General features: G+C 38.4%; 3 protein-coding genes across 3 annotated transcripts; 1 reads left to right on the top strand and 2 right to left on the bottom strand.

Annotated features, from left to right (window-relative positions):
* Positions 1–489: 489 nt before the first annotated feature.
* On the bottom strand, positions 490–10,288 carry slc31a1 (solute carrier family 31 member 1). The gene is made up of 8 exons (XM_068335445.1): positions 10,226–10,288; positions 7,773–7,836; positions 7,584–7,626; positions 4,342–4,472; positions 4,156–4,228; positions 3,807–3,975; positions 3,296–3,331; positions 490–2,572 (listed from the first exon to the last, which is right to left on the bottom strand). The coding sequence occupies exons 4-8, from the start codon at positions 4,468–4,470 to the stop codon at positions 2,371–2,373; spliced, it is 609 nt and encodes a 202-aa protein (XP_068191546.1). The 5' UTR covers positions 4,471–4,472; positions 7,584–7,626; positions 7,773–7,836; positions 10,226–10,288; the 3' UTR covers positions 490–2,370.
* A 1,229-nt stretch (positions 10,289–11,517) lies between these two features.
* Positions 11,518–14,059, bottom strand: atp6v1g1 (ATPase H+ transporting V1 subunit G1). Its single transcript, XM_068334977.1, has 3 exons — positions 13,860–14,059; positions 12,293–12,393; positions 11,518–12,150 (listed from the first exon to the last, which is right to left on the bottom strand). Exons 1-3 carry the CDS (start codon positions 13,939–13,941, stop codon positions 11,977–11,979), a joined length of 357 nt encoding a protein of 118 aa, XP_068191078.1. The 5' UTR covers positions 13,942–14,059; the 3' UTR covers positions 11,518–11,976.
* A 545-nt stretch (positions 14,060–14,604) lies between these two features.
* Positions 14,605–27,484, top strand: man2a1 (mannosidase, alpha, class 2A, member 1). The gene is made up of 24 exons (XM_068335346.1): positions 14,605–14,803; positions 15,913–16,055; positions 16,654–16,887; positions 17,483–17,627; positions 17,701–17,788; positions 17,871–17,954; positions 18,233–18,360; positions 18,445–18,618; positions 19,701–19,887; positions 20,146–20,323; positions 20,405–20,595; positions 21,286–21,483; positions 22,277–22,391; positions 22,658–22,725; positions 23,183–23,351; positions 23,518–23,754; positions 24,158–24,280; positions 24,390–24,504; positions 24,715–24,848; positions 24,962–25,103; positions 25,227–25,360; positions 25,585–25,779; positions 26,155–26,265; positions 26,335–27,484. Coding segments are annotated over exons 1-24 (3,471 nt in total). The 5' UTR covers positions 14,605–14,802; the 3' UTR covers positions 26,512–27,484.
* Positions 27,485–27,891: the final 407 nt, after the last annotated feature.

Here is a 27,891-nt window from a genome sequence, read left to right as displayed (position 1 = left end):
GAGAGAAAGATAGGAAGATAGAGAGAGTCAGCTGCGGGTTACATACGGACGCCCAGCCTGGTTGACGCTACTCTGCCTGGGTTGTAGGATCTCCTTCCCTGTATCAAGGTAAGAGGCCAAGCATATTTGGAATGCCACCATATATTGCCTTAGCTCAACCAACTAATTGTTTGTTTCTGTGCTCTGTGGGGAATTAAACTACAAGTTTATTCGAGTATCATAGAATTGTTTCTGTGCTCTGTGGGGAATTAAACTACAAGTTTATTCGAGCATCATAGAATTTGTTTGTTTGCATTGCTATGCGCTGTGGGGACTAAACGACACATTTGGTCTAGCATCATAGAGGTCTTTTGACTTATTGTTTGTTTGTTGTTTGTACGTATTGTTTCTTAATATCTCTATTCTCTGCGTGTAATAAATCACACATTTATTATAGCCCTATAGGAGTGGTTTGATTCATTGTGTGAGTGAGTTTTCTGTGTACCCACCTCCTACGAACCTATTTATTCAAGTTTTTCACAAAACACAAGGCAAACACTTTTTCATTAACTTTATTTTTGTGTGTTATTTTCTCAATGATCCCACATTTGTGACAATTATTCATACACATTAATATTCTGGATCAGCAGTTTCCTTCATACATTTTTCATCACAATGAACATATCCACACTGAGACAACCACTAACAAGAATCTGGTCACACTTAACAGGACAGACGAGTGTTTCATTGACATTTATGTACACTGGCCAAAGATATTCAGCACCTGATTAGCATGACCAATGTGGCAAAAAGTATGCAGACACCAGATCAAAAAAACATGACCATGATTATCTATATACCCTCACACAAAGGCGAAGTTAAAGTTTGTTTTTGACTTATTTCATATAAAAATCTTTGAAGTTTAATGATGTTTTAAAAAAAAGAAAAAAAAATCCAGTAAAGGCAATCTGTCCCCTCAACCTGAATGGTACACTAAGTAAACCCTACAGCTCATTGGAAATCAATTTAAAAAAAAATCACAATAGATCACAGTGAGCTCTACTGAAGTCTATTCCTGGAAAAAAAAAAATTCCAATCATGGACCAGTCAAAGTTTTATTTTGATAACTCCTAACAGACTCATTACAACACGTGTCATCTCAGATAAAAAAATACAGAGACTTCAGTGACCCAGCAGAGCCTCCACATTCACAGACAGCAACAAACACCTCCAATCAGTCGACGTCTGTCGCCATTTTAAGGCAGCAGGTGTCTGTTTAAGGCTGATTACGGCTGAGGAAAAGTAAAAATAAAACGCATTAAAAAGATAATCTGATAATACTGACTGGTTTATTTGTTTCAAGAAGGGTTGTGAAGTTTGTTTTTAAAAGGAAAGTGATCGCTCTAGGTAAGTGAAGGTTTAGAATTCAGAATCAAATGTAAATGAAGCCAACATCTGAGCTCTGACAGGATATCTCGCAGGCCAGTACAAGTTCTCAAAAAGACCACAAAAAAAAAAAGTTCTGGACAAACTAGAATTTTTTTTTCTTAAAAAATTGGCATCTAATTTCAACGAAAATTGTATAAACAGCTATTTTGTGCTCTCTCTTTAATATTTCATAATCAGAAAAATTTCAATGAAAAGTTTTGTAAACTTTAAAATTTATGTTAAAGAATAGGTGATTATTCTATATGTATAGATACATATTTTCTTTGAAGAACTTTATAACATTACATTTTTGTTAATTTGTATCCTATGAAATGTCAGAAGTTGGTCATTGGTTGGATTCAAGCAGATGCATCTTATTTGAGAATACAAATGTTCGGAAGATGACTAAAATAAAAAAATCCTAAAATTATATTTGAACTCATTTAAATTAAAGAATGTAAATTGAAAGGTTATAAAACATCTATTTACTAATATATTATTTTCTAAATGTTTAAATATGTTTTGTCATTACCGGTAGTCTCTATGCTAAGGAGCTTCTAACAATGCCAGTTAAACAAAAATAATTGTGTATGTCAGATACCTGTGCTAACAGCTAGCTAGCACAAACCTTCCAGTTGTCATAGCTCTTACAAGACTATGATGGGATTTTGGCCAATGAGATTGTCCAGCTTACCCACCAGCAGGAATTCACCAATAAAAAAAAAAGTTACGTCAAGTACAACATTTAAAGGGCTTGCAGAGGATTTATCAATCATCATCTGCAAATGTTAGTGTACATTTTAAATACTAACGAGAACAAGGTGTTGGTTATCATCTGCTACATTAGTTTACCACTAAAATTGTGGTTCCAATTTTACTAGTGTGCAAACATTTAATGTTTGTTAGAATTTATTGATTGTGATCAGCAAAAACCTCCACCTGCCAAGTTAGCTGGCACACAAACTAATGGCAGTGCTCAGTGATGTCGACAACCACCGCTTTACGCCAGCTGAACAAAAAGTAACCCATGCCAGCGCCGGCTGCCACGGCGATGCAGAGGTAGGCGTTGTACGTCATGAAGACGAGCATCAGGAAGTAGCTGACGACCACCTGAATGATGTGCAAAAAGGTCTGTAGGAAGTGACCGGGACTTAACATCCGCTGCCTGTGAAGACAAGACAAGAGAATGTTAGCATTAGCAGTTTGTGTCATGTTGATTCTGAACTGACATAATGTTTGCATGAAGCTAGTCATTAGCATACAGAATTATCATACAAAATACTAATACAAAATAAGATCACTGCATCATGAGCAATTTCACTAAAGTCACTTCTTATTATTAACACTATATATAACTATTTAGATTTGAAATATGTTGCTTTACACTGCTGTTAGCTTTAGCATATACCTTTTCACAGTCATAGGTGTTTTTCTTACCTTCATGACAAATACAGCATTTCTTTCAATTGTTAATGAAATCAAACACATTAGTTAGTGCTAACATTACTACTCACATCATCTGTTTCAATTTACAATGACACTGAATGTTAACTTTAGCTTCTCTATTCATTCAAGAGACCTTCTGAGACACTCCACTCAGTAGATGGTGATACTAACTTTTCATCATTCACTTGAATCAGATGATCTGAACAGCCTGATAAGAACATGTCAAACATTACAGGTGAAGAACAAGGACAGGGACCATGTCCAAAACCAAAACCAAGTCCAGGAATAGAAGCAGAGCCAGGAGCAGAGCCAGAACTGAGACCAGAACCAAATCCAAAACAGGATCGGAGCCAGGACTAGAACAGAACCGCAACCAGAACAAGACTCAAGCACATAACTGGTACAAGGCCAGAACCTGACAGAAAGTCCTGAGAAGCCGTACCTTATTCCAACAGGGTCCGCTCCCTCCAAATAATGACTGTCAGTTGTGGTAAACACATCACACTTATATTACATCACTGACCACACAACTGATTTCATGGTATTCATCTTGTGGAGTATGTTAGTCAATATGTCATCATTATATTTAAATTTGTCCCCAAGGGGCAATTAAACAGCATTAACTGATTAACTGATCAATAAATGAATGATATTTTTAAATCTTTGTTCACCACACTTTATGATCAATATTCTGCCTCTATGAAGAAGATTATGTGTTTTACGTTCATCATCAGATACATTATTTATTTATTGTTCATTCCTGCTTACCAAAGGTTCTTAAACTGATCTCTGATCAGAACTGTCTTGTCTGTCATTTTTAGATCCATTTTATACTCTGATGATGTTGATCAACTTTAAAATATTCCCTCTGGTTTAACGTTTACACTATTTGAATCATCATTTGTTCATCATTAAACCTGTGTGTATGGTGTCGTTAGCGTTTTGCCACCTACCCAACAGTTTTGTGTGTCTCCATCAGCACAGTCCCATCACTCCCTGGGAGCGGCATGGAGTTGTAGCGAACATTGACCTGGCTTCGACGCAGCAGCGTCTCACGGCCGATCTTCAAGCCTTCATACAAGACAGCCAGCAGGAACACGCCGATGCACGCCCCGACCATCTCTGATTGGACGGCAGTAAGTGGAAATAAAAAAAGATGAATAAAAGTGTAAATAAAACTTCAAACGCAGAAGAAAACCTAAATATAAAAAGTATATTTAATTATTGAAACGTTAAATGTTTCATACTTGATATTAACATTTAGGAATTAAAAACTGCACCTATAAATAGAAACAGACAGACCTCCAGGTGAGTTGATGAGCAGCCCGCTGAACAGCAACTCCACATTCTTGTAGCCAAAGTAGAAGGTCATCACCTAGGCAACAACATAGTATCAGCTGCAAAGCTCTACGCCGTATCAAACAAAACACTTGCATACCAACATCATATGGGGGCAGTAAGCCTCACTAACACCCCCCGTTCTCTCACCATCCCTCCATGCCCTCCATGTTCTCCCCCTCCTCCATGTCCTCCTCCGTGGTCGTGTCCACCAGTGGTGGGTGGGGCCATAGTGTGATCATGATGGGCACTGTCCATCCCCATGGAGCTGTGGTTCATGGCTGCAAAACAAAAAAGTTTCTATTCATGAATTTAACTATAAAGGTCCTTTTTCTAACTCAGGGGAAACTCTTGCTACAACTACAGATCCCATGATGCTTGGGGATGAGCATGAAGTCTTCTGTACGCTGAATCAGAAGTAACTGGAATTTTGTTTGAAAGCTGATTGGCAGGGAATTTCAGGTATTCAACCTCCTGTGAGGTTGTTCACCCCGGGTGTGTTTGGGGTCACATGTTTACAGAGGATCGTTTCCAAAATGTTGTCTGAACAGGGCCTGAGACTGGAATCTCTAATACCTCACATGACTTCTCACATGGTACAAACCACTGTCGCCCTAACCCTGATGAATGAGAATTTGTCATTTGATGCTTGGGTGCCTAAAGTAGTCCAGCTAGTTTCATTTATTGCTTTCTTTTAAAGCCTTGGTTTAGTTAAAGCTCCTCTTTCCTAAATTTGTGTGACCTCGACCAACGTCTGACATCCAAAGGGAAAAATAAGAGAAAACTCTTTAACAGCACCACGAAAATTACTTTCCATCAGTTGCCCTTTAATTTAGCGACTTGTTTTATGCTATGAAATGAATGGTGGTTTTCCACTGCAGTCTTCTACCTCCTGAGGGTAGATAAAACATAAAACTGCCATGACACTGATGAGAGTGTGACACCAATCTCATCTATCACTCATGATCCTCTCATCATACTTACTGTTTTGCTGCTATTACTGGCTTTTACCAGGACCCAAGAAGCCAATTTCATTTTCCTTCTCATGTGATTACTGACTAGGGTGACAATAAAAGTCCTTGAATCCTTGAACACCTGCTCTTTCTCAATATAATGACTGCAATTAAAAACAGGTTGCATCAACTAAAGTATCTTGGCAACCACCATGCACCAATGAGAGGTTTACATGGTTTCATGTGACTATTCATTATCTGCCTGGTAGAAATGGAGCAGGTATTGAAATGGTAGTACCAGGCACTACATATGGCTTTTCTAATGGAAATGCAAAAAGATGAGTAGAGTTGAGCCGAGTCAAACCGGTGATATGCAGCGGAAATAGGGCTAATATGTCAACATGTCGGCATCAATCAGATTATTTTGGTTCATATGGAAAACGGAACGGTGGCGCAGTGGGTAGCGCTGTGGCCTCACAGCAAGAAGGTCACTCCAAATTGCCCGTAAGAATGAGTTTGTTTTTTTTGTCTATGTGTAACCCCGCGATGCATTAGCGGTGCTGGCGACGCATCCAGAGTGTACCCCACTTCTCACTGTAGCAAGGTGGGATAGCCTCTAGCAGACTCGTGATCCACAAAGCGGATAAGTGACCGCAGACGGGATGATTATTATTATGATCATCTCATCTTCAGGAAAATGAATGAAGACAAACCAAAATGTGTTAGCATCTTAGCAGACTAACACATTTTAAAATTTGTAGGACATACAGCAGCTATTACCTGCGCTCAGGTAAATTTGTATTGTTATAAATCTAAAATATACATCATAAATTAAAGAGACATTCTTTCTTACCTCAGTGACACCTCCTCACCCGACCAAAGAGGAAAACACACTAAAAACTGGTGATGTCCAAGCAATTGGTTCAAATGTCGTAACTATAGCAACGGCTTGACATCATCCAGCAGATGTCCTGCTCTAATTTGATTGGCTATCATGCCCCAAGGCTATAGGAGGTAGAATGAGTCAAACTCTCCGCCATCAGCCAATTAGATCAGAGCAAAATTGACAGGAAGGTCAGTTGCCGCCATCGGCAACACTTAAGTGGACGATCACCATCACTGTCTGTCATGAAACTTGTAGTATTGTAGCAGTAGAATCAGTAGACTGAGAGAACGCCCCAATGGAACGAGACAAACTGATCTTGGGACCTCGCTGAGCAATAACTTTGTTCCAAAGCATCAGAATTAGCCTAAAACTCATTTCCAGCTCCCCACCATTCTTAAAAACCACACCATTCATTCTAATGACGACTTTGCCCACTTTAACTGTCAACATGCCTGTAACACGTACATTATAAAATCTGAAACCAGCAAAAATCACCACAAATCTTTACTGGGGTTTCACAAGAAACAGAAAATATCTCAATGTCCTTTTAATACAGTAAAGCCCCAGACTGGTGACCAGTTTAAACCTTTAATTATGCTTCTTCTACAGTATTGTGATGCAACATGGCCATAAAGAGGGGTGAGGCTGATGTCATAACTTTATATGATGTCTTTTTTTTTTTTGTCTTGTCTGCATGTATTCTCATAGTTTAACCCCATAAAAAGGGGTCAAACTTTTATGAGATCAATGCTTATTTTAGTCTTGAGGCAAAATCTTTTATATATTTTAATGTGTTCATGTGACCGTCACCAGTCCTCTCTGGGAACTAAATTGTCAGTCTTTATTAGAATTTCCTATTGTGAGCCAGAGAGGGAAGTGCTGCCCCTCTGTGAGTTAAGGAGGAAAGCAAAAGGAGACAGGGAGAGAAAACACAAACAAAGGTAGTGGATAGACAGTCAGTGCTGTTGGAGTGAAAAAGGTTTAGGCTGTTTAATCCTATCTTAGAACTGATATCTGAACACCAATGTTACAAAACATCAGATTAGTGGAGGACCTGATAGTATAGAATAGGCCACCAGAGGAAACCAGTGTAGGAGGAAGATAGAGGGCATTTATATGATGTCTTAACTTTATTTCTTATGGGAATAAAAAAAACCTTTGAAGAAACAGATGTTTTGATGTGTACTTGTTTAAATGTCGCTAAACCTACAGAATTTGCATCGCAGTGAAAAAGCATAAAGCCTAATTAACAATAATCAGTGCGTTATGTGTGGTATCAACTGTTGTACGAAAAGTTTTCTTTCTTTCTTCAACCATGTCACAATTTGCTGGGTCACTGACAAATGTTCGCCTCATACAGTCTTAATGGATGTTTCTGCATTTATTAAAAAAATAATAAAACAAAAGAAATGTATTGATATCTTTTTATAAATCACTTTAATGTTTAAACTCGAGTTTGTACCTCCTGTACTCCAATCGCCTGATCGTCGTCCTGTGAGCACAATTCCCATTTGAAAATCAAAAGGACAGAGACAGAAAGTAGAGTCTCTTACCTGAATAGGTGTGAGCGAAGGATGACGAAACAATGAATATAGTCTGAAAGAGATAAAGATGAATGATAAAGACAAGCTGAATGGAGACTGGTGACCTTCAGCAAATTAGAATTTCATATGGTTCCTAGATAGCCAATCAACATTTTGACAATGAAGTAAGTGACAGCAGATTCACTGAAGAACTCTGACCTGATTAATGTTTAAGTGCAGGTCACATGATCTTACAAAATGATCCCCGGTCCCCTTGTCAACACTGAAGACAAAAAGCTTGCATAATTATAAAACAGTAACCAAACAGTTTGAACCCACACATGTTTATAATGTGCTCAATACATACCTGGAGTATTCATAAAAAGATGAGTAGTGAATAATTTAACTTTTACTTCAATGATTCCGTTTAATTATAAGGAGAGAAGACAGAAGAGACACATTTGACTGACAGAAATGAGAAAGTATTACTTACACATACACATACACACACACCCTTTTCAGAAGCAGTTCAGAATGTTCTAATTCGGCTGCAGTGGTGAGCGGCTCACTGCCTGAGGAACGTCCTGTTATTGTCTTACAGAAGATCAAAGGTTTTAAAGAGGATTTAATTATCTTTAAACAGAAAATTAGTTTGTGTGTTCTTTTCTAACAATCACTTGAGTGAAAGCATGGTTAACATGTAACATATGTGACAAACGATCAGCCTGTGCTGGCTATCAGTGTACCATTGACCGTCCACAGTCCAGTCAGATATCAGGTTTACTCAAAGTATAAAAGCTGTAGAAAAAAAAAGAATCAGCTACTGCACACAAACCAGCTGGAAAAATACAGTAACACTCTGCATGTGGACCACCGCCTTCCTAGAACTACAAATAAACATGGATGCACTGCATATACCCCACCAATTGACGTGGAGTGTAAAAGGAATGGAACTGAAATTAGCATCCATCCAAATATACTGTATGTAGATACTGTATGTCCCCCTTGTAAAAACTAGTTCCTGTATGTGCATATTATCATATTGTTCTTTCATAAGCAAAGTTGGCATGACTTGTTAAAAATACTTGACTAATTTGTCCTCTAATATTAATATGAATACAGTCAATGCTGTCTAGGAGGACCAGTCAGGGGAAGTTGTACAGGTTGTCTAAGAACTTACAACATGTTCAAAGTTTTTGTGCTCTACTTTAGTGGTTATTCTCAAACAGTAACAACAATTTTTAGCGAAAAAAAGGGACTACGTATTTCAATTCTATTCAAATGTTATTTGATTTATGAAAATTATCTTAAGTTCTCTTTTTCATTTCCTTTAAACATCTTCCAGTCAGGGTTTGCCAAAGCAGATATTCTTCTTCCAACGCCAATTGTCTCTTGAGTCTGCCTTCAGGCCATTTTATGACAACCTGATGATCTTAAACCTTTTCCCTGTTCATGTTGTTCCTTTTACAAAAATGTCTTTGTTTATGTCCATTTGAAAAAAATACATCCGGAATTGTTCATGATGTAATTCAACTGAGATTTTTTCATCCAGTTCTACCCCACAGTGTATTTAATGCCGACATTCTATTGCATGATTATGGCATTTATTCCAGCCAGCCATTGGCCACTTTGCAGTCTTTAGTGAGCTTGTAGGTTTATTCCTGTAACGCTGGTCTGGTGTACGACACAAGTCACGACGATGAGTTCGCTGATTTCCTGGTTTACTGTAAGTCATATATTTCTCTTCCTGCTGCTTGTGGTGCTGTTTTTCTAGTTATCCCTGTATTGTCTCCTTCTCAAGGAAGAATGATTGAAAGTTGCCTGAAATATTCAGTTTTATACCATTTGTTATACAGCGTTTGCCTTAAGAAAGCTGCCATGTGTGATTGTTAGTGCCACATACTGGCATTGGGGTGGGTGGATTAAGCAGGGAACTCAATGTGTTTGATAATGAAGAGTAAAACACTTTGAAAAAGCAGTTGCTGCGAGCAGGTGGTTGGTTTCCTTATAAGTGGCCACTGGACCAGGGTTTAATTAAAGCCCCTTCCATTTGATGTCATGCAAAAATGTCTAGAGGCTGCATTCCATCAATAAAATCTGGATTTCATTCACTTAATAGCAATACTTAGCACATTTTACTAATTATATAAAGAATAAATAATGTAAAAACTAGTCTAGTAGTTGCTATGGTAACTGCCCTTAAAATATGCATGTTGAACATATATTGGATAGGAATATTGAACTTGTTTTATGAAAAGAAACTGAATCAGATTTACTGGAATAAAGCTGGATTATATCAACTCACAGTTTTCGAGCAGACCTATTGACGCTAACGCGCTCACTTAGGGGCCGGACTCCCTTTATTAGATCTACAGCAGCCTCGGAGAGGCTAACACGCCGAGGCGGCAGTGACCGGGACGGACCGGGTCTTAAAAGATGAGGGTTTCTCCGAGCGACGATCGTGCAGATAAGGTTCGCCAATGCCGAATTTAAAGATGGACCAGTCGTGTTCTGACACTATTACATGTTCATTCTTACTCTTTGCCGTTATTTAGAATGTCTTTAAATGTTCCTTTGCTCAAGGAGTTTTGTATAGTGCTAGAGAATAACTATGGCAGCAGAGGTCACTGGCGGACTTAAACGGTAGTTAAATGCATAGAATGCGGGTTTACCTGTAAATACTTTGGGACTTCTTGTTCGTACTGGCTCCCAAAGTCGACACACAAAAAAAAAAGAATCAAGCAAAATAACAAGCGTAAAGAAAGTCGACCGCCTCTTCAACTTCACCGTCTGCCTCTCCGCTCTACCACAGCTTCCGTGTCACTGCGTCATGACGTTTTACGAAGCGCAGGAGAGACGGCGAAGGAGGTTCAGCGATTAAACGTGAGATTCTGTTTAGACTAATCAGAGCGCGATTGCAGCGACAAGGGGCGGGCTGTGCTGCAGCCACGTAAGCGGTGCCGAAGCAGAGGTCAGAGTTGTTCCGCTGGTAATTGTAGGTTAAAGATATTTTTACACCAGACATGTTACTGATGATCTTGAAATGAAGCTATTACGTGGCTAAAAAAAGTTATTTCACTAATGAATTATTGTGATGACAAATAGTCTTAAACAACATATAACTTATATTGGACATCATGGATTAGTCAGAAGTGTATGACAATAACAGCTTCATTTGAGCTTTGAACTTTTATAAAGCCGTTCATACAGAGAATCGCCAATTTATTTTAAATACTTTAAATACTAAGTCTTTTCTGTATAAAATCCCAGTAAATTAGCATATCAAGGGGAATATATATAAAAATTAAATCTAAAAACTAGTATAAGATGAAGTTAATGTCTACTAACAGGATAATTCAGATGTAGACTATTAATTACTAGGAAAGAATATACCTTGATTAACTTTTTAAACTTTGCCTCGATGTTGTGACAACAAACTAAAAAAAAAATTACCGAACTGCTCTTTCACTTCATTTGAGAAAATAGGTCATGGACTTGACTTTGGCACCAACTGTTTGTGAAAGTATTCAGGCAAAACTATTTCTTTTATTTCAGGGAGTTTCAGTGTCTTTGTCTTGCTCATCATGTCCAAATTGGATTTTCTTTGCAAATTTACTGGTTGACAGCTAGATTTTTTTTTTTTAATTTGAAATTCAGTACTTGAAATTCAATACTCATTGAAATCCAATACTCATTTTTATTTTGAAGTTACATAATGCTTCTGTTCTTTTTATATGTACCTTCATGGATTTTTCTTCCAATTAGTTCTTTGAAACAATGTTCATTTATCTTGAAATGCTGTTGTACCTTTATTAGTTAAAAAAGATGTGTAGAGCTAGTATAGCTTGCAGGCACACCTAACAACCCAAAGTTGTGGAATATCTCTATTAGTTGATATAACTGATAAAGTTTCAAGTCCTTCTTACGTTAAATTTCATACATAAAGCAGCATCTCAGACCAGTGTCCAATCAATATTCAATTTAATAGTTTTTTTTCAGCATCACTTCACAAACATCAACAAGGTCACACAAAGAACAAAAAAAATCTATGGAGTTTCACAAATTTCACTTTGTACTACCTCCAGCCAATCAGGTCAGAGAGCAGACACATGACATGACTGTACAAACAGCTGACTGATTTTTTTTCTCAGAAAACTTAAGTTCAATCCAGCAAAGACTAAAACAAAACAGGAAATGTGTAATTAAATACGTCATAAACACAACACAGTAAGAACATTTATCATCATTCTCATCTTGGAACTGAGCAGGAGAACAAGAAGTTATGAATTTATACATTAAACGTCTGTAAACATGAAAGGTTTCTTATGTTGCTGTAACTGAAGCTAATGTTAATAAATTCTCTTGTTTACCCTGCTCCTCCCCTGCTTTGAACCCTCAAGTTATGACCTTCATCCCTACTTCCTTAGCCAAACACACGGTAGTTAGCATGAAATTCGGGCTGGATGTCGCAGACACGTTGTAGTAGCTCGCCTAGCACCTTGTCCCGGTTTCCACGGTAACTGGCCTGAATACGACCCATTCTCTCAGCTGTGTCGCGATCCACCTCGACCGCGCTATTTCCATGGGAGCCGAGGGCCTGGGGAGGGGACACATGAACTTTAACTATGAGCACAGAATTTAACAAACAGATGAGGTATAAGCACCATTTCATTACAGAATTATTAATAACAATCATTTATATTGGAGGTGTGTCAGTTGTACTGTGCTCATTAACATACAGCAGCCTCTTTGGTCTTGAACTCCTTCTCTCTCTGCAGTCGATATTGCTCGATCTCAGCCTGAGCTTCTTCCTTCGCCTGCTTCAAACGCCTGTTCTTACCTGGAGAGGATTAGAGAGAGCCACAGCACGTCAGAGAGATGGGAGAGGAACAGAAAGAGGCAAATCCTCTCTAACCCTAACCTATAATTTAGTCTACATGACACTTAATCACAAGGTGCAACTAACACATCTCATAATACTCAGTGGCTGAGTCACATCACCATTAGGAAGTCACTTCTTGAAAGTCTTGCATTTCTATAACCCTTCTAAGACTTATAGATCAACAGCATTTCTTTTCTTCTGTTTAGATATTGTCACTAGGACATGGTTTAACATCAGCATCACATATTACGTCTTGCTGGACTGTTTACATCTCAAATCACTACACTCTCCTAAAAACAAGATATTAATATTCACTTTATGCACTACAGATGTAATTATATTCCTCCTCCATGGTACTGATATTCATATATCTTACTGTGAAATTCCAATCAACCATTCATTCAATCAATCAATCCATACTCACATGAAGATTTTTTTACTTTTTAATATATAATTTAAAATGGTTTTTTATCTTTGCTCAGAATGTCTTTGTATGTTAAATTTAGTGTTGGCACACTTTAATCTGAGAAATACAGAAAAGGAGAAGCAACATGGAGGGACCAATAGTTTTTCATCACTGTGGTATACACTTCGCCATTTATATGACACGTATCATGGGAATTTTTTTTCTGTGTAACTCTTACAGTATGGTTCCACAAGATTCCACCAGGTGCTGATAATAGTTGGACAATGTTCCATTAAGGACAATGAAATTTAAAACCAAATTGGCCAGGCAACTATTGTAAATGAGAACTGGTTCTCATTCATTGTTTAAATAAAGGTTCAATAAATAAAATAAAAATAAATAGATGTAGTCAGGAAGTGCGAATGAAAATTATACATACTATTTGAAATATTTTTTTCTGTTTGATCCAACTGATTTAAAAAAATATATCATAATAGTATACTATCAAAACATGGCTTCCAGAAAAAAAGACATTTTGATTCGAATGGCTTTATTCTTGTATAGTTATTTAAAAAGTATTTGTTTAGGTCGTGAACACGGATTCAGACAGAACCAAGGAGGGAAATATTCATGACAACCCCTCTGTCCTCTGGAACTGACATATGTTAGGATGAATTCGTCTGACCGGCAGCCAGCTGCTACCTCGATATCAGGGAACCAATTTATATTTGACAATTCTTCGGAAGATCGAATTCTGACAGACGTTACACTTTTTCTTCATGAATATTATATATTTCACAAAGACCACAGTTATCAATGGGCACAGCTCTATCACCTTTGAATTAAACTTGATACTTCTGAGTTGGTCAAAGGAAATGTTTCTTTCTCGGTATCTTCTACTGCTTTTATTCCTCCGTTCTTTATTTCTCATCTCACCTGATTTTCACCGTTTTAAGAGTCTAACAAGCTAACATGCTAACAGACTTGTGGGCCGCAGCAGGGCGCCTGTCGTACTCACGTTTGCGGGCTTCGGCGACCTTCTCCGCGGCTCGTTTCTCGGCCTGCAGCAGCTGTTGAATGCCCTGAGACTGGCTCGCCATTATGGACTGACAACAGAACAAACCCAGAGAAATTCGTTGAAATGAAGGTCGTCTGATACCTCTGACAGTCAGCTGACGAAACGTCGTGCGACGGATCACGTGACTTTGTCACGAGGTTGTAGTTCCGCTTCCCCCCCCCCAGCCCCTGTACATGAACTGTTCATGAAACAGTGAATGAAGGAAAAGGATGATTGATTGCTAAAACAACTAGATTTTCTGTATTTTCTTTGTGACTCATTGTAGCCTTTTTTGGCCATGCAGAGCTAGACTAACTTCCCAATTCAGATAGTGGAAAAAATACACTTTGGAATGTGGATTGAAGATCAATACTCGCACTTTATGTTGACTACTCTATTATTGTTACTGATATTTTTAATGCACAAACCAAAGTTTGTATTAATCGCTGGCGAAATGAGTTGAAACTCCCATCTACTGTATGTTTCTGAAGCGCAACCTCTGAAGCCCTGAATTAGTTTTTTTTTTTTCAGAGCTTTTTGTATTTATTTATGACTTATTTATAACATTTATGATTTATTAACCAGTTCTTGCTCAAACTGAATGTCAACAGCTGTCGAACTTACCATTACGTTTTATACAGAGACGATCTTTAACCGGAAGTGACGTATGGTAGTGCGAGTCAGCAGAAGGAAACCGGAAGAAAAACAAATGGCTGCGAGCAGCCGCAGCAGGAGTTCATAGTCATGCAGCGGAGCGTTAAACTTCATTTTTTTAACTTAATTTCTTGTCCATTAAATCTTTTTGTTTTGAAGTTTGTTTTCGTTGGTTGTTGAAGTCAGACAGCTGCGTCAGTGGACTGTTGAATTTACGAGACCTGCTACAGTTTGTCCAACACGGAAGTTCAGTGAGTAATGAGTAATTAATTTTGTTTCAATAATATAATGAAATTTATTTCCGTATTCCTGAGCGGTGCATGAGTTACAGTGACTTCTATCAAAAGGCTGCATGTTATACGTCTTTAATGTCAGAAAACAAAGTTCAAAACCATCGTTGTAATTAGTCGTAGATGCTTGTCGTCGTGTTTATTCAGTGACAGAACTTTCTGTGCAGATTATGAACTCATTTGACTGGAACGGTTCAGAGTTCACGGTGAGTTCGGGGTACGACTGAATAGCACCTCCTAGTGTACAAACAAGTCAGTTGCAACGCGTTTCACACGTAGAAGGACAGGCTCTCCCACCACACCTACAGTATGAGTTGGAAATGAGGAAAGACAATTGGCAGTTGAAATCCATTGTGCGCAAAGGTGTTAAACCGCTCCTGATCGCTGCTTCTGATCATTAAAGTGTAATTTAATATAGTCATATTGTTTGCATGCAGATATGGGTGGACTTAATTAAAGCTTGTTTCTATTGTTACATTTTATTGAATGGCTAAGCGTTGTGGATGGCTCAGGAAATGTGTTTTAATTTTTTTTGTGACAGCAGTTAATGTTTTAAAAGTTAAACTTCTGGAGAGAGGCATAACGTTTTGATATTAAATTAGCATCTGAATTACCTGAATATTTTTTTAAAATCTCCTTTTTTTCAATGTTTTTTGACTTTTGGACTTTACAACTGTGGGAATGTTTGGTTGATCTGAATCAGAAACAATGCTATCACCACTGATGTCACACGTCTCAAATAGCTAAGATGTAAGGCTAAACAGCTATACTGAAACAAATGTTGGTAGATTTGACTCCTGTTCACCACATACACATGCGTCCATTCAGCTTGTTTCCTTTTACTCCTCTATATTTTACTGCACATGTCTCCAAACAAAAAAATTAAAGAACACTTCATAGCAAAGCAGAAATGACAAATGAGCAATACACTGGGCATCTGGAACAGTCTTCACCACATACTCTTTCCTGCAGTATGTCTTACTGCCGAGCTGACATGGAGGATTTGAGTGTCACCTTTACCACCTTTAAATTTGGTTCTCTGTGAAATGTAATCTATAATTTTTTTTCAGTGATGAAAAGAAGTAAAATATTGGCTTTTCTGGTTGGTGGAATCTTCTTCATGGCGTTGGTGTTACTTTACCACATGCTGGAGCTGACGCAGAAGAGGGAATCTCAGATCCGTCAGAAGACGCCTGATGGATTTGTGGATGACGTGAGTCACTCACTGGTTGACCGAATGTTTCCAGTCTCTGATCTTAAAATACCACCAGCCACATAAAATAAAAAAATAAAAAAGCATCAGATAGATAGATAGATAGATAGATAGATAGATAGATAGATAGATAGATAGATACTTTAATAATCCCGGAGGAAATTGCACATATCCACTGCTCAGCCAAACACTAGGAAAAAACAAAAACAAAACAGGACATACCACAAGACATACACTACACTAACAGACACATATAGCATTAACACGACATATACTAAAAAATTAAAATATAAACAGTATAAAATTAAATCCAAATCCATTTAACCGCGTGCTGACCTCGCCACCTCCCCCCCGCTCCTCCTGAGAGAGTCATTGTACCCCCTGATGGCACGGGGCACGAAGGAGGACCTCAGCCTCTCTGTGGAGGTGCTGTGTGACAGCAGTCTGTCGCTGAAGGTGCTCCTCTGCTGGGAGAAGGTGGTGTGCAGGGGATGGCTGGTGTTGTTCATGGTGTTGTTCATCATGATGAATATTTGTAAATTAAAAACATGTTTGAGTTTAATATTGTTTTCCACCCAATCAAAATCTTTGCTTGCAGGATTTGTCACTCCTCCAACAAAAGATTGACAAGTTGGAGCATCTCATCAGTAACAACGGTCAACTGGTTGCTACGCTACGTGACTCTCTGCTGCAGCGTATTGCATCAATGAAGGTAGGGCGAGGAGGAGAAGGGGCTGACTTGAGCTCCTCCTCCAAAAATAGACTACCAGTACCTGAAAAGCTGCCTGGCAACCAGTTGGCGGAAACAATGAAGGCCATCAATGGAGTACAGGTTAGCTTCGCTTGCTAATGGCTACTAGGCTGCAGTTTTTTGGCATTTCAGTACTGTGTAGAAGTTCCTTTTAGGGTTTTTGTTTTGTATTTTCTATTAAGATATATGATAGCGCACCCGGGTATTTTTTTTTAAGTAATCATATTAAAAATCATTCACTGCAGTTTTTTTACGATGTGTTAACATTATAAAATAGTAGTAGACTGTTAATGATTTCAGTAAATATTAGATATTAAATATATTATAAATGTATAGTTTTGTAACAGAGTGAAATGTGCAGTTAGTGTAGTAAAATTAGATTTTTGGTGACAAAAATAAATTGTTTTGTTGTTTTAATTGAAAAAAACAACCCTTTTTTGCAAACATAAAATTTTCTGCAAATGTAAAATCATAAATAAATAAGTTTGTAAAGTTCAGTGCTGCTTTTCTGATTTATAAAATAATTTCATTACATTAATGTTTTTAGAACTTGAACTATGGTAATTTTTAAAAAATATTTTACCTTTTACTGATATTAGTATTATGTATATAGTATATTATGTACATAGAATATGGGTGTTAGTGAGTATTTTTTAAAAATATTTTCTGTTTGTAGCTCCTGGATGTTTATAACCTCCTCCCATTTGATAACCCTGATGGTGGCTTCTGGAAACAAGGATTTGAGATCCGTTACCAAGGTAACGAGTGGGACGAGCAGCCTCTGGAAGTCTTCCTTGTCCCTCATTCCCACAACGACCCAGGTGAGATAATGTAGAATAATCATTTGATCATTCAGTCTCTGTGAACAGAATCGTTAATTCATGTTTGTGCCAGGCTGGTTGAAGACGTTTGACGGTTATTATCAGGATCAGACTCGACATATCCTCGACAACATGCTTATCAAACTGACTGAAGACAGCAGGTATCAGTCATGCATCATGTTTCACTGATTCATCAGATGTTACCGATGAATGATGGGCACCTTCATGTGTTGTGTTTGTCAGGAGGACAATGATCTGGGCAGAAATCAGTTATTTCTCCAAGTGGTGGAATGACATCGATGAACAGAAGAGGGACATGGTCAAACGGTGACACTTTTGTTTTATCATTAGATAATTTGGTGTTAGAAAGATTTGAAACTAGATAGTTTATAAAATCTTTTACTCTTTCCTTATCTTTTCCGTCATCTTCCTCGTATGTCTCTCTGTCTGTCTGTCTGTATGTATGTATGTATGTATGTATGTATGTATGTATGTATGTATGTATGTATGTATGTATGTATGTATGTATGTAAGTAATGGGCAGCAATAATCTAATTTGAAGTCTATTTGTACTTTTGTGTTGTTGTTGCTTAATCACTTTTCAGGCTGCTAAAGGTGGGCCAGTTGGAGTTAGTGACGGGAGGCTGGGTGATGGCTGACGAGGCCAACTCTCACTACTTTGCACTTTTGGACCAACTGATTGAGGGACACCAGTGGATACAGCGACACCTTGGTTCATATCAACACTGCCACACCTCAGTCTTCTATGTGTGACAGCATTAAGAGCTCATCTCTTTTAATTACATCTGTTTTCCAGGTGTGAAACTCCGCAGCGGTTGGGCAATTGATCCATTTGGTCACTCCCCCTCGATGACCTACTTACTGAAGGGGGCAGGCCTTCAGGACATGGTCATCCAGCGCGTTCACTATGCTGTCAAGAAGCATTTTGCTCGGCAACAGATACTTGAGTTTATATGGCGACAGAGCTGGGGTTGGTTTTGGTGATCAACACAATTTAAACAGCAATTGTTATATTTGAATCCTTGAATTTTACTTACAAATAAAAAATAAAAAAAAGAATCGATATTAGAACTCCATTTCTACAACAATTGTAATTCTGTATTGAGGCAGTGCTACGAGAATTGTTGAAATGCTGAAATTCTGCGATATAGTGCCAAACTATTAATTTTATTACGGTAATTTATGAACTCTCCACATACTGATATTAAACCATCCTCTATATGTATTACCTTTTTTCACACTCTTAATGACTGCTTAAAACACTTTCTTATAAACGAAAAGTCGCCAAAGGAACCGTGAGTCAGAACGCAGCGCACACACAGATGCAGTCACCCAATAGCATGTGGGTATGGTATCATGTGACTATCAAAAATCCGCGATGTAGTAAAGCTGTACATGTTGAAGCGCGAATACACGAGGGACTACTGTAGTGCAAAGGCAAATGTTGACACAAATATGTATTCGTTATTAAAGATGACATCTTTTTTTAAAATTTGATGCCAGCAGGACATTTCAAAAATGCACTTTGTCAATCATCTCTTGTAACAACACTCTGTAAGCATTTAAGACCCGAGGAGATCAATTTCCATCAGTTTGAAAGTGGAACGTTTTCCCATTTTTGTCTGTTGTAGGTTTTCATGTGCTCAATGCATTTGGCATCTGTGTGCCAAACATCTTCATTGTATGATGAGCACGGACTGCTGGTCAGCCAGTGTAGTGTCTGGTCTCTCTCACTTTGGAGCCATTTTCTTGTAATTTGTGCAGAATTTTCTAGTTTATTGTTACTACTCTCCCAATTTTATTGAGTTTTTTACTGACCTCACATTTACAATGGATATTTAAAAAAAAAAAAAATTTTTTTTTAAATTTTGTGTTAAGATCAGACATAAGTATTTCAGTTTTTGTCATCCAAAGTAACTATTTTAAAAAATACATCAAAATCTAACAAAAGCACAGATGAATGAAAACACAAAAAGATAATTTGATTTATGTTTATTTGTGTTGTGCTTAAAATTACTTGCTTTTCTCTCACTTCGCCCACTGCCTGTGCAGACTCCTCCCCACGCTGTGACATCACCTGTCACATGATGCCATTCTACAGCTATGACGTCCCACACACGTGCGGTCCAAACCCAGCAGTCTGCTGTCAGTTTGATTTTCACCGCCTGCCGGGAGGGCGGGTCACCTGTCCATGGAAGATCCCACCACAGCCAATCACAGAGCAGAATGTTGCAGAGAGGTGAGAGGATGGGGGACCAATCTTTTTTCTATTGTTTGATTGTTTACAGATGTGACTGCATTGATCATCTTTCGATATGACTATTATGATCGTTCTTCGGTATGTCTTTCATGATCATAATCAGGTGTGACTAATGATTATTCGTAGATACAATTTTATTGATCCTAATCAGGTGTCACTATGATCATCACCAGGTTTAACTGGGTCATTTAACAAATGATCATCATCATTTGAGAATTATTGTTTGTGTTCTCTTAGAGCTCTAATCCTGTTGGATCAGTACCGTCAGAAGTCTCTACTCTTTCGCTCTAATGTTCTCCTCATTCCACTTGGAGACGACTTCAGATTCACAGAGTCACGCGAGTGGGATGCTCAATTCACTAATTACCAGAAACTTTTTGACTACTTTGACCAGCACCCAGAGCTCAAGATCAAGGTGAATAGCTGATACGTCAAAGGGCGGGGTGGGTGGTGGGGGGGCTTTTCAACAAAGTGGTCATCTCCTCTTCATTTTCAGGCTCATTTTGGGACACTCTCCGATTACTTTAAAACTCTTCATCAATTCGTGAAAGCAGAAGGAACGACCCTACCAACCCTTCGTGGGGACTTCTTCACATATGCAGACCGCGATGACCACTACTGGAGTGGATACTTCACCTCTAGACCGTTTTATAAACGACTTGACAGAGTGCTGGAGGCCACGCTCAGGTACATTGTCTGTCTGTCTGTCCGTCCACTGTATGGTACTGTAGCATGTAGCTTATCTTTAGAGCAAAGGAGGAGGAGGGTTAAGTATTGTTGGTCAGAGGCAGAGTTGTCATTCGAGAGATCGTCACCATGTCCACTATAATCACTAGCCTTTGACGTTGCTGTGATGTGTTATGACGCTGTATCATGAAGGTCACTGTTTTTTTTGAAGTTTTGAGTACAGGAAGCATTACTTTTATTTTGAAGGGAAAAAATGCATCGCTTTTACTGTGAGTGATGAAGAAGAAGCTGTCCACTGAGTAAACCTGGAGAAGATGCGCACAGGATGAAATAAAATCTCCCTAACAAAATCAGGTGTCCTGATTTCTAAAAAACAAACTACACAATGCAGAATCAAAACCTCCAGACAACAAAAAACAATGAAATTGGGTGACGAGTCCTGGAAATGCGCGAACGCAGCATTGCTGCTCGGTGGAGGTTGTGGCAGAAAGGGGAACTACATTACAGTAGTCGGATATAGCGATGCTCGTTTGTTTGTATTTTCGTAAGTCAAATGTTCTTATGCTGAGGACTATCTCTTTTGTTTGGACCAATGTGATTTCTTTATTTACCTTTAATTTGCCAGTTTTTTGTAATTAGGAACAGTTTTTGAAAATGCTGTATGTCTTTTTTGTTTTCTGTCTCCAACAGAGCAACAGAAATCCTCTTCAGCTTGACGTTGGCAAAATTGCAGCATCTCCTCAGTGATGAAATTGTGGCCTCTGAATTCCCGTTGCATGAGCACTTTCAGCATCTGGTGGAGAGCAGGCAGAATCTTGCTCTGTTCCAGCACCATGATGGCATCACTGGCACTGCCCGTGACCCTGTGGTGGTTGACTATGGAACCAGGTGACTAATTACTGTTAGCATACTGTCCCGATAACAGTTTGGTTATTGTAAGATGAAAAAAATAAACCTAAGGTACGCATAGAAGCATGTGGTTTGAATTGAAACTGGTGCTAGCAGGCAGAATCTTGATGCTTGCATTTTAGTTTCAGTGAAGGGTGCAAAAAAATGTTCTTCATACAATATTTCAGCTGATTTATATGTTTAACATGGAAAAACGAGCACGAGAATAATTTGAGTAATTCTTTTTCATTTATTGAAAATGAAATATATTTAATTTAAATAGAATGCTATTTTGGCGTGCTAAGAAGAACTTACATTTTTATTTTTTGCATTATTTTGAGTTTTAGGATGTTGTTACATCTTTGTATTTACCAGATCATTGTTGGTATCACAGCACCTGGAATCTCAGTGTCTAGCATTAGCCTGTTTTTGTCTCATTTATCCCCTCATGCTTTCTTTCAAAGGATGACATCATCACTGGCGACAGTAGCAGGTACAGCCTCGGTTTGTGTGAACAGCTAGCATTAGTATCCTATTATAACAACCCATGTAGCATTAGTGTCTAACAACAATTTCCCATCACTCCCATTTGATGCACGTACCACTGAGGTTTTTGACAGTGTAGTTTCTGTTTGTTTATTTTTAACACCTAAGTTTTTAGATTTAAATTTGAAACAAAGCTTTGATTATCCATGTAAAAAAAATCAGTGAAACTCCACATTATAGACAAATTTTACTTGAAAATTGAAGAAATGCAAATATTTGAAATTCAACTTTGCAAATTATTTTGCAGATTGTTTCATTCGATCCTGAACCTGCGCCAGGTACTCCAGAGTTCTGCCCACTGGCTGCTTCTGTTGGATAAGAACCAATACCACCATTATGAATCAAAGCCTTTCCTGCAAATGGTGATGTCTGTCTTAGTAATTGTATACAGTTGCAATATTAAAATTACAGTTCATATATTATCCAATATCTGTCATCTCTTTGCTATAATCATTATACGTTAATATAATTTATTTGTTACTACTTAACAACAACAATAATGACACATTACTGATGAAATTATTTAGATTTCATATGAACATTTTTGACTGATCCTGAAATGTGTAGCTAATTCGGATCACAATGACTCAGATATACTTAAATAAAGCAACCTGTAATCTGTTTTTAGGATGACGTGATCTTGACGCAGGACTCTCTGCCTCAGAAGAAGCCACTCAAGCTGAGTAATGAGCCCAGGTGAGGAGGTGGGACTTACAGAAAAGAAACAAAGTCAGAATATTTTCGTGAATAGAAATAAAGCGCCCTGCTAATCAGGACTTGGAGCTGCAGCAGCTCTTCATGTATCAGTCTGAGAGTCCTTTCTCATTTCTTATAAATAGTCTCTAACACTCTCTAACTAGTCTCTCTTTCGGTCCTTGACTAGCCGGTAGCTCATATTATCATTATAAATCATCATGGGTCTAGCATGAGGCTAGGTTAGTATGAGGCTAGAATAGCATGATGCTAATTTTAGAAGTTAAATATAGTACTTCATAGAAAATGTAGCTTTAATGATTTTCTAGATTATTGGGTTGTTTACAAGTACAGTCTTTGTAGAAAATGTTCCTACTGTCACCATTGGTATTATCATATCTAATTCTAACTTTTTATTTGATGTGAATTTGACGTTGATCATTTGTTGCTTGTCTGTCAGGTCATTGATCATCTTCAACCCAACAGAGCAATCTCGTACTTCAGTCATCAGTATCATCATTGATTCTCCAGATGCTCAGGTTGTCCACAAAGAAACGGGTCAGCCAGTGGCTGCACAGATCTCTGCAGTGTGGACGGAGCCAGGGCAGGAATCCTCCGATGCATTCCAGGTGAAGGAAGGCTTTCAATAAAAACATTTATGCGTAAAATTATTTTCTTGTACAGTACAGATAACATTTCATTTAATTTGGTCCTTTTTGTTACACAATAATAGCTGAACAGTAGTCACAGATGTATCAGTGTCAAAGTGTCTTTTTTAAACTTTTTCTCCTCCAGCTGGACTTTGTGGCTGAGCTTCCCCCTCTGTCATTGGTCATCTATTATGTGACCAAGGCCTCCAGTGGCTCCACTCACCGTGCTCAATACACTTTCTACCATCATGGCAACCCGCCGAACAGCCTCTCGAAGCACTTCCAGGTGTCCTACCCAGATGGATCCAAAGTGTATGACCCGCTGTCTCTTAGCAACAAGCACATCCAGATATGGAGCTCCCCAGAAACAGGCCTGCTACAGGTCGGAATTTCCAAAGCAGAAAATATATAAGAATATGTGAAAAATATAATGTTCAACTGCTAAATATTTCTATACAGTAAAAGATTATAAATTTAAAAAAATGTTAATAGAATGAGAAAAAATAAATGAGAATATGATTTAACAGCATATTTCTATAAATGGCTACATGTGAAACTGAAAAAAGAAGTTTCAGAGCATAAAATGTTAATGTATTTAAAAAATCTAATTAAAAAATATATAACTTTTCCCTAAGTATTTAAAATAATCAAATTGGTTTGCTATGATATACAATAAAAATATTTTAAAATCAGGGAATGTCATAATATAAATTATTACAAATAATAAGGTATTTCCTGGATTAAATACTTTTTAAAGGTTTCATTTGTGAAATTTTGCCTTACAGAAGCTCCGTCTCCACTCCGGAGAGGTCCATGAAATCCAGATCCAGTTTCTGTGGTATGGAACCACAACCAAACAGGATAAGAGTGGAGCCTACCTGTTCCTACCAGGGGAGGAGGGGGCCCAGGTGGGGCCAGAACACAAACCCTGTTTGTTCTGTCTCTCTCTCTCTATCTCTCTCTCCCTCCTGCTTTATTTTTCTGTCATCTGACACAGTGCTTGTTTCTTGCCCACAGCTCTACTCATCTTCAGAGCCCCCCCTTGTTCGGGTCTCCAGAGGTCCAGTCTTCTCTGACATCACATCCTGTTTCAAGCATTTCACGCATCGAGTCCGATTGTATCACCTGGACGGTAATGATGGTTAACTGTTGCCCTGGGTTCAGTCTAGATAGATCGATAGATACTTTATTAATCCCGGAAGAAATTGTATAATTTTAGTTATTAGTCTGTCGTTAGTCTGTCGTTAGTCTGTCTAACGCGTTACTGCCCTGGTCGTCTGGTTAGCACAACATGATGCATATCAATATAACTCATGTTAAAAGTGTTCTGTTTATGCCTCAGGGCATGCTGGGAGATATCTGGAGATTTCTAACATGGTGGACATCAGGTCTGAGGTCAACCGTGAGCTCGCCATGCGCCTCATCAGTAATATAGCCAGCGGCAGCAGTTTTTACTCTGACCTCAACGGTTTCCAGGTTCACATAGGTTTTGTTCATCATGCTAATAACGAACTCAAACCCTGATTTAAAAAAGCCAGTATGGCATTGATAGTTTAAACTGATTGATAGTTGATTGATTACGCCTACAGATGCAGCAGCGTCAGACTCTGTCGAAGCTTCCTCTGCAGGCCAACTTCTTCCCGATGACGTCGGCATCGTTCCTGCAGGATTCTGGGTCACGTTTGTCTCTACTGTCTGCTCAGAGTCAGGCAGTCGCATCACTTAGATCAGGTGAGTTTCCCTGGATACCACAGTGACTTCATCATCCTGCTGTATTTTATTTCAGATAATTTCACACTGTCTGAAGTTCTGCTATCTACTCATTTCATATCATTTGCCTTTTAACCTGGGCAGGTGAGCTGGAGGTGATGTTAGATAGACGACTGAATCAAGATGATAACCGTGGTCTCGGTCAGGGTGTCACTGACAACAAATTGACAGCGAGTTTCTTCCATCTCCTGTTGGAGGACAGGAAGGGCGAGGCTCAGGTGAGGGGGCTGGGCGACACTGATTGATACTTAAAGATGTTGGTGGGTTTATAGGTGGGTTAATATTTACTCAAAGGTTCAAAAATGAACAGCTGCTCAATCTTCAGACGTCAATATAGAAATGCCTCCAACAGTCAATACTGATTTTTTTTCTTCTTCTTTTCATGAGCTTTGAATGTTTTTCTTTTTTTACTTTACATTTTCTCTTTTTTTTCTTCTCACAGAAAGCGGACGGATCCTCAGTTGAACACCTGTCACTACTCGCCCACCTGACTTCACTCAACCTCTGCCACCCACCAATCACAATGGTCACGGCCAGTGGCAGCAGCCTGCCAGAACTCCACCCCTTTTTGCCACTGGAGTCATCGCTGCCTTGTGACATTCACCTGCTGAACCTGAGGACACTAGAGGACACCCAGGTAAACACTAGAATGTCCTGTTAGAACACCTGTCACAAATTCTTCATCTAACAGACAACTAGCATTCAGATAAAATGCAGCTAATACTTTGTAACGCTAACATACAGCTAATGCTCTGCTTACCCTAAGCTATTATATCGGAGCTGTTTAAACAACAGTATTTTTTTGTTCTTTTGAGCCCCTTTTTCTCTACTGGCTCTATTTGCACTGCCTTACAGAGGAACAGTCTGCCAAATTTACAAATGCAGTGTTTTCCATTCAATCAGTATGGCCATCAGAAAATAGCAGAAAGCCCAATATCTCTGGAAAACTATACTGGGCTTTCTGCTAATGCTCATTTATAAAGTTGATTTTTTTTTTTTTAAATGTAAACAGAAAGCAGGATATCCATCACAAGAAGCGGCACTCCTGCTCCACAGGAAGGGCTTTGACACCAGTTCTCCTCCTGACCTGCCGCTGACATGTACATGGAGCAAGAAAGAAGAGGTGAACAATAACACATACATGCACGCACACGCACACACGCTAACGTTTTTGCTTTATTTTTGTCTTCAGGTGGATTTTGATCTTCTGGATCTTTTCTCTCCTCTACTCTTCCGTTCAATCCAGCGGTCGGGTTTCACGTTGCTGCGTGATGACGATGAGCCTGAATCCTCCTGGCAACAAAATTTGCCACACATTAGTGTGCTCCGACCAATGGAAATCAGCGCCTTCCGTGTAGAGATTGACTAAAAAGAAAATAACATTGAAATCAATGCTGTCTCAATTTATGTACTTCCTGTTGTAGTTGGAGGACCGCTTGTGTGATGCAGGGATTGTGTTAAACCACTCTTGTTTTTCTTTTTCAACGAAGAACCCAGCCGATATTTTTGAAAGTAAAGAGATAGTCATGGTGAAATGTGCATAATTTCCTGTAAGTGTATGTATACTACGTATACCGATGTGCCGATGGAGGCACATCAGATAATGAAAATAAAATGAACAAAACCTGAACAGGAAGACACAGACAAGGAAAAAGAGTCATTAAATAAAAACACAGCATTAAAGCTGTTGAAGGATGAGGAAAAGCAGTGCTAGGAATCAGGGAAATGTTAAATACATTTTAAAGGTTTTTATTTTTAAAGTGGAGGTTGTTTAAAAGGCAAATAGGTGAGCCTTTTAGAGTTACATATCAAACTGACATAATTTGTATGCTGTCTTATGAAACACTGAAATGCAACTCGTTCCTAAACGAGACGGGTGAGGCTGCTATGGCAATAAGAAGACCAAAATGGTTATTAGCTCAATAACTGCTGAATTAATGTTAGGTGGGCATCTGTTCAACTGCTGTTGTGATCTGTTTTAAATGTTTTTTTGGTTTTTATAATGGATTGGAATTGTGGGTAAACTGTAAATGTATGATTATTGACCAGCTGATCAGCAGCCCTGATCTGTGTGTTGTGATCTGTGTGTTGCACATGTTGAATATTGCTTTTTAGCATTTTGTGCTGTAAAAGGGAGCATTTAGGAAAACTTTAACTTCTTCAGGGTTTTTTCTCTATTGGCTGTAATTTTTTTTTTCTGGTGAATCACATGAAGAATTAAAATGACAAAATGTATTTTTACATCCTTGAATTTGTTAAAAATGTGAAGCTGTTTTGTTTTCTTGATTATGCCTTGGTAAAGCTTTTGATTTTAATATAAAATAAATTATTCTTTAATTTTCCACTGTGTTGTCAGACTGTAATTTATAGTTTTACAAAAGGGCAACAGGCTCATATTAATATTATATCCCAATTCATACATTCCAATATGAATGAAGTGAGGAGAACGATATAGGAAGTCAAGGAGGAGGCCTATGGAAGTGGGGAAAGAAACCTCAACCAGACTGACAAATCTCAGATCCACACTCAAAATCATCAACTGATCAATGACTGCAATGTTTTCTCGTATAGATTTAATTTGCCAGTATTCACACCCCCAAATGCTCTGACTAGGTTCTCTGTACAGCCACGTGCTCTCCCTGTCCTGCTGGGCAGTTAGTGAGTTGATGATGTCGTCCTCCTGCAGCTCTATTATATCCTGCAACATATTGACTTCAAAGTTTCTGACATAATCCAAATGGCACAGGAC

This window comes from Antennarius striatus, chromosome 15 (genome assembly GCF_040054535.1).
Source record: "Antennarius striatus isolate MH-2024 chromosome 15, ASM4005453v1, whole genome shotgun sequence".
In the NCBI taxonomy this organism is placed as follows: domain Eukaryota; kingdom Metazoa; phylum Chordata; class Actinopteri; order Lophiiformes; family Antennariidae; genus Antennarius; species Antennarius striatus.
Note: the sequence above shows the minus strand (reverse complement) of the source record. Positions and strands in the feature narration are given on the sequence as shown.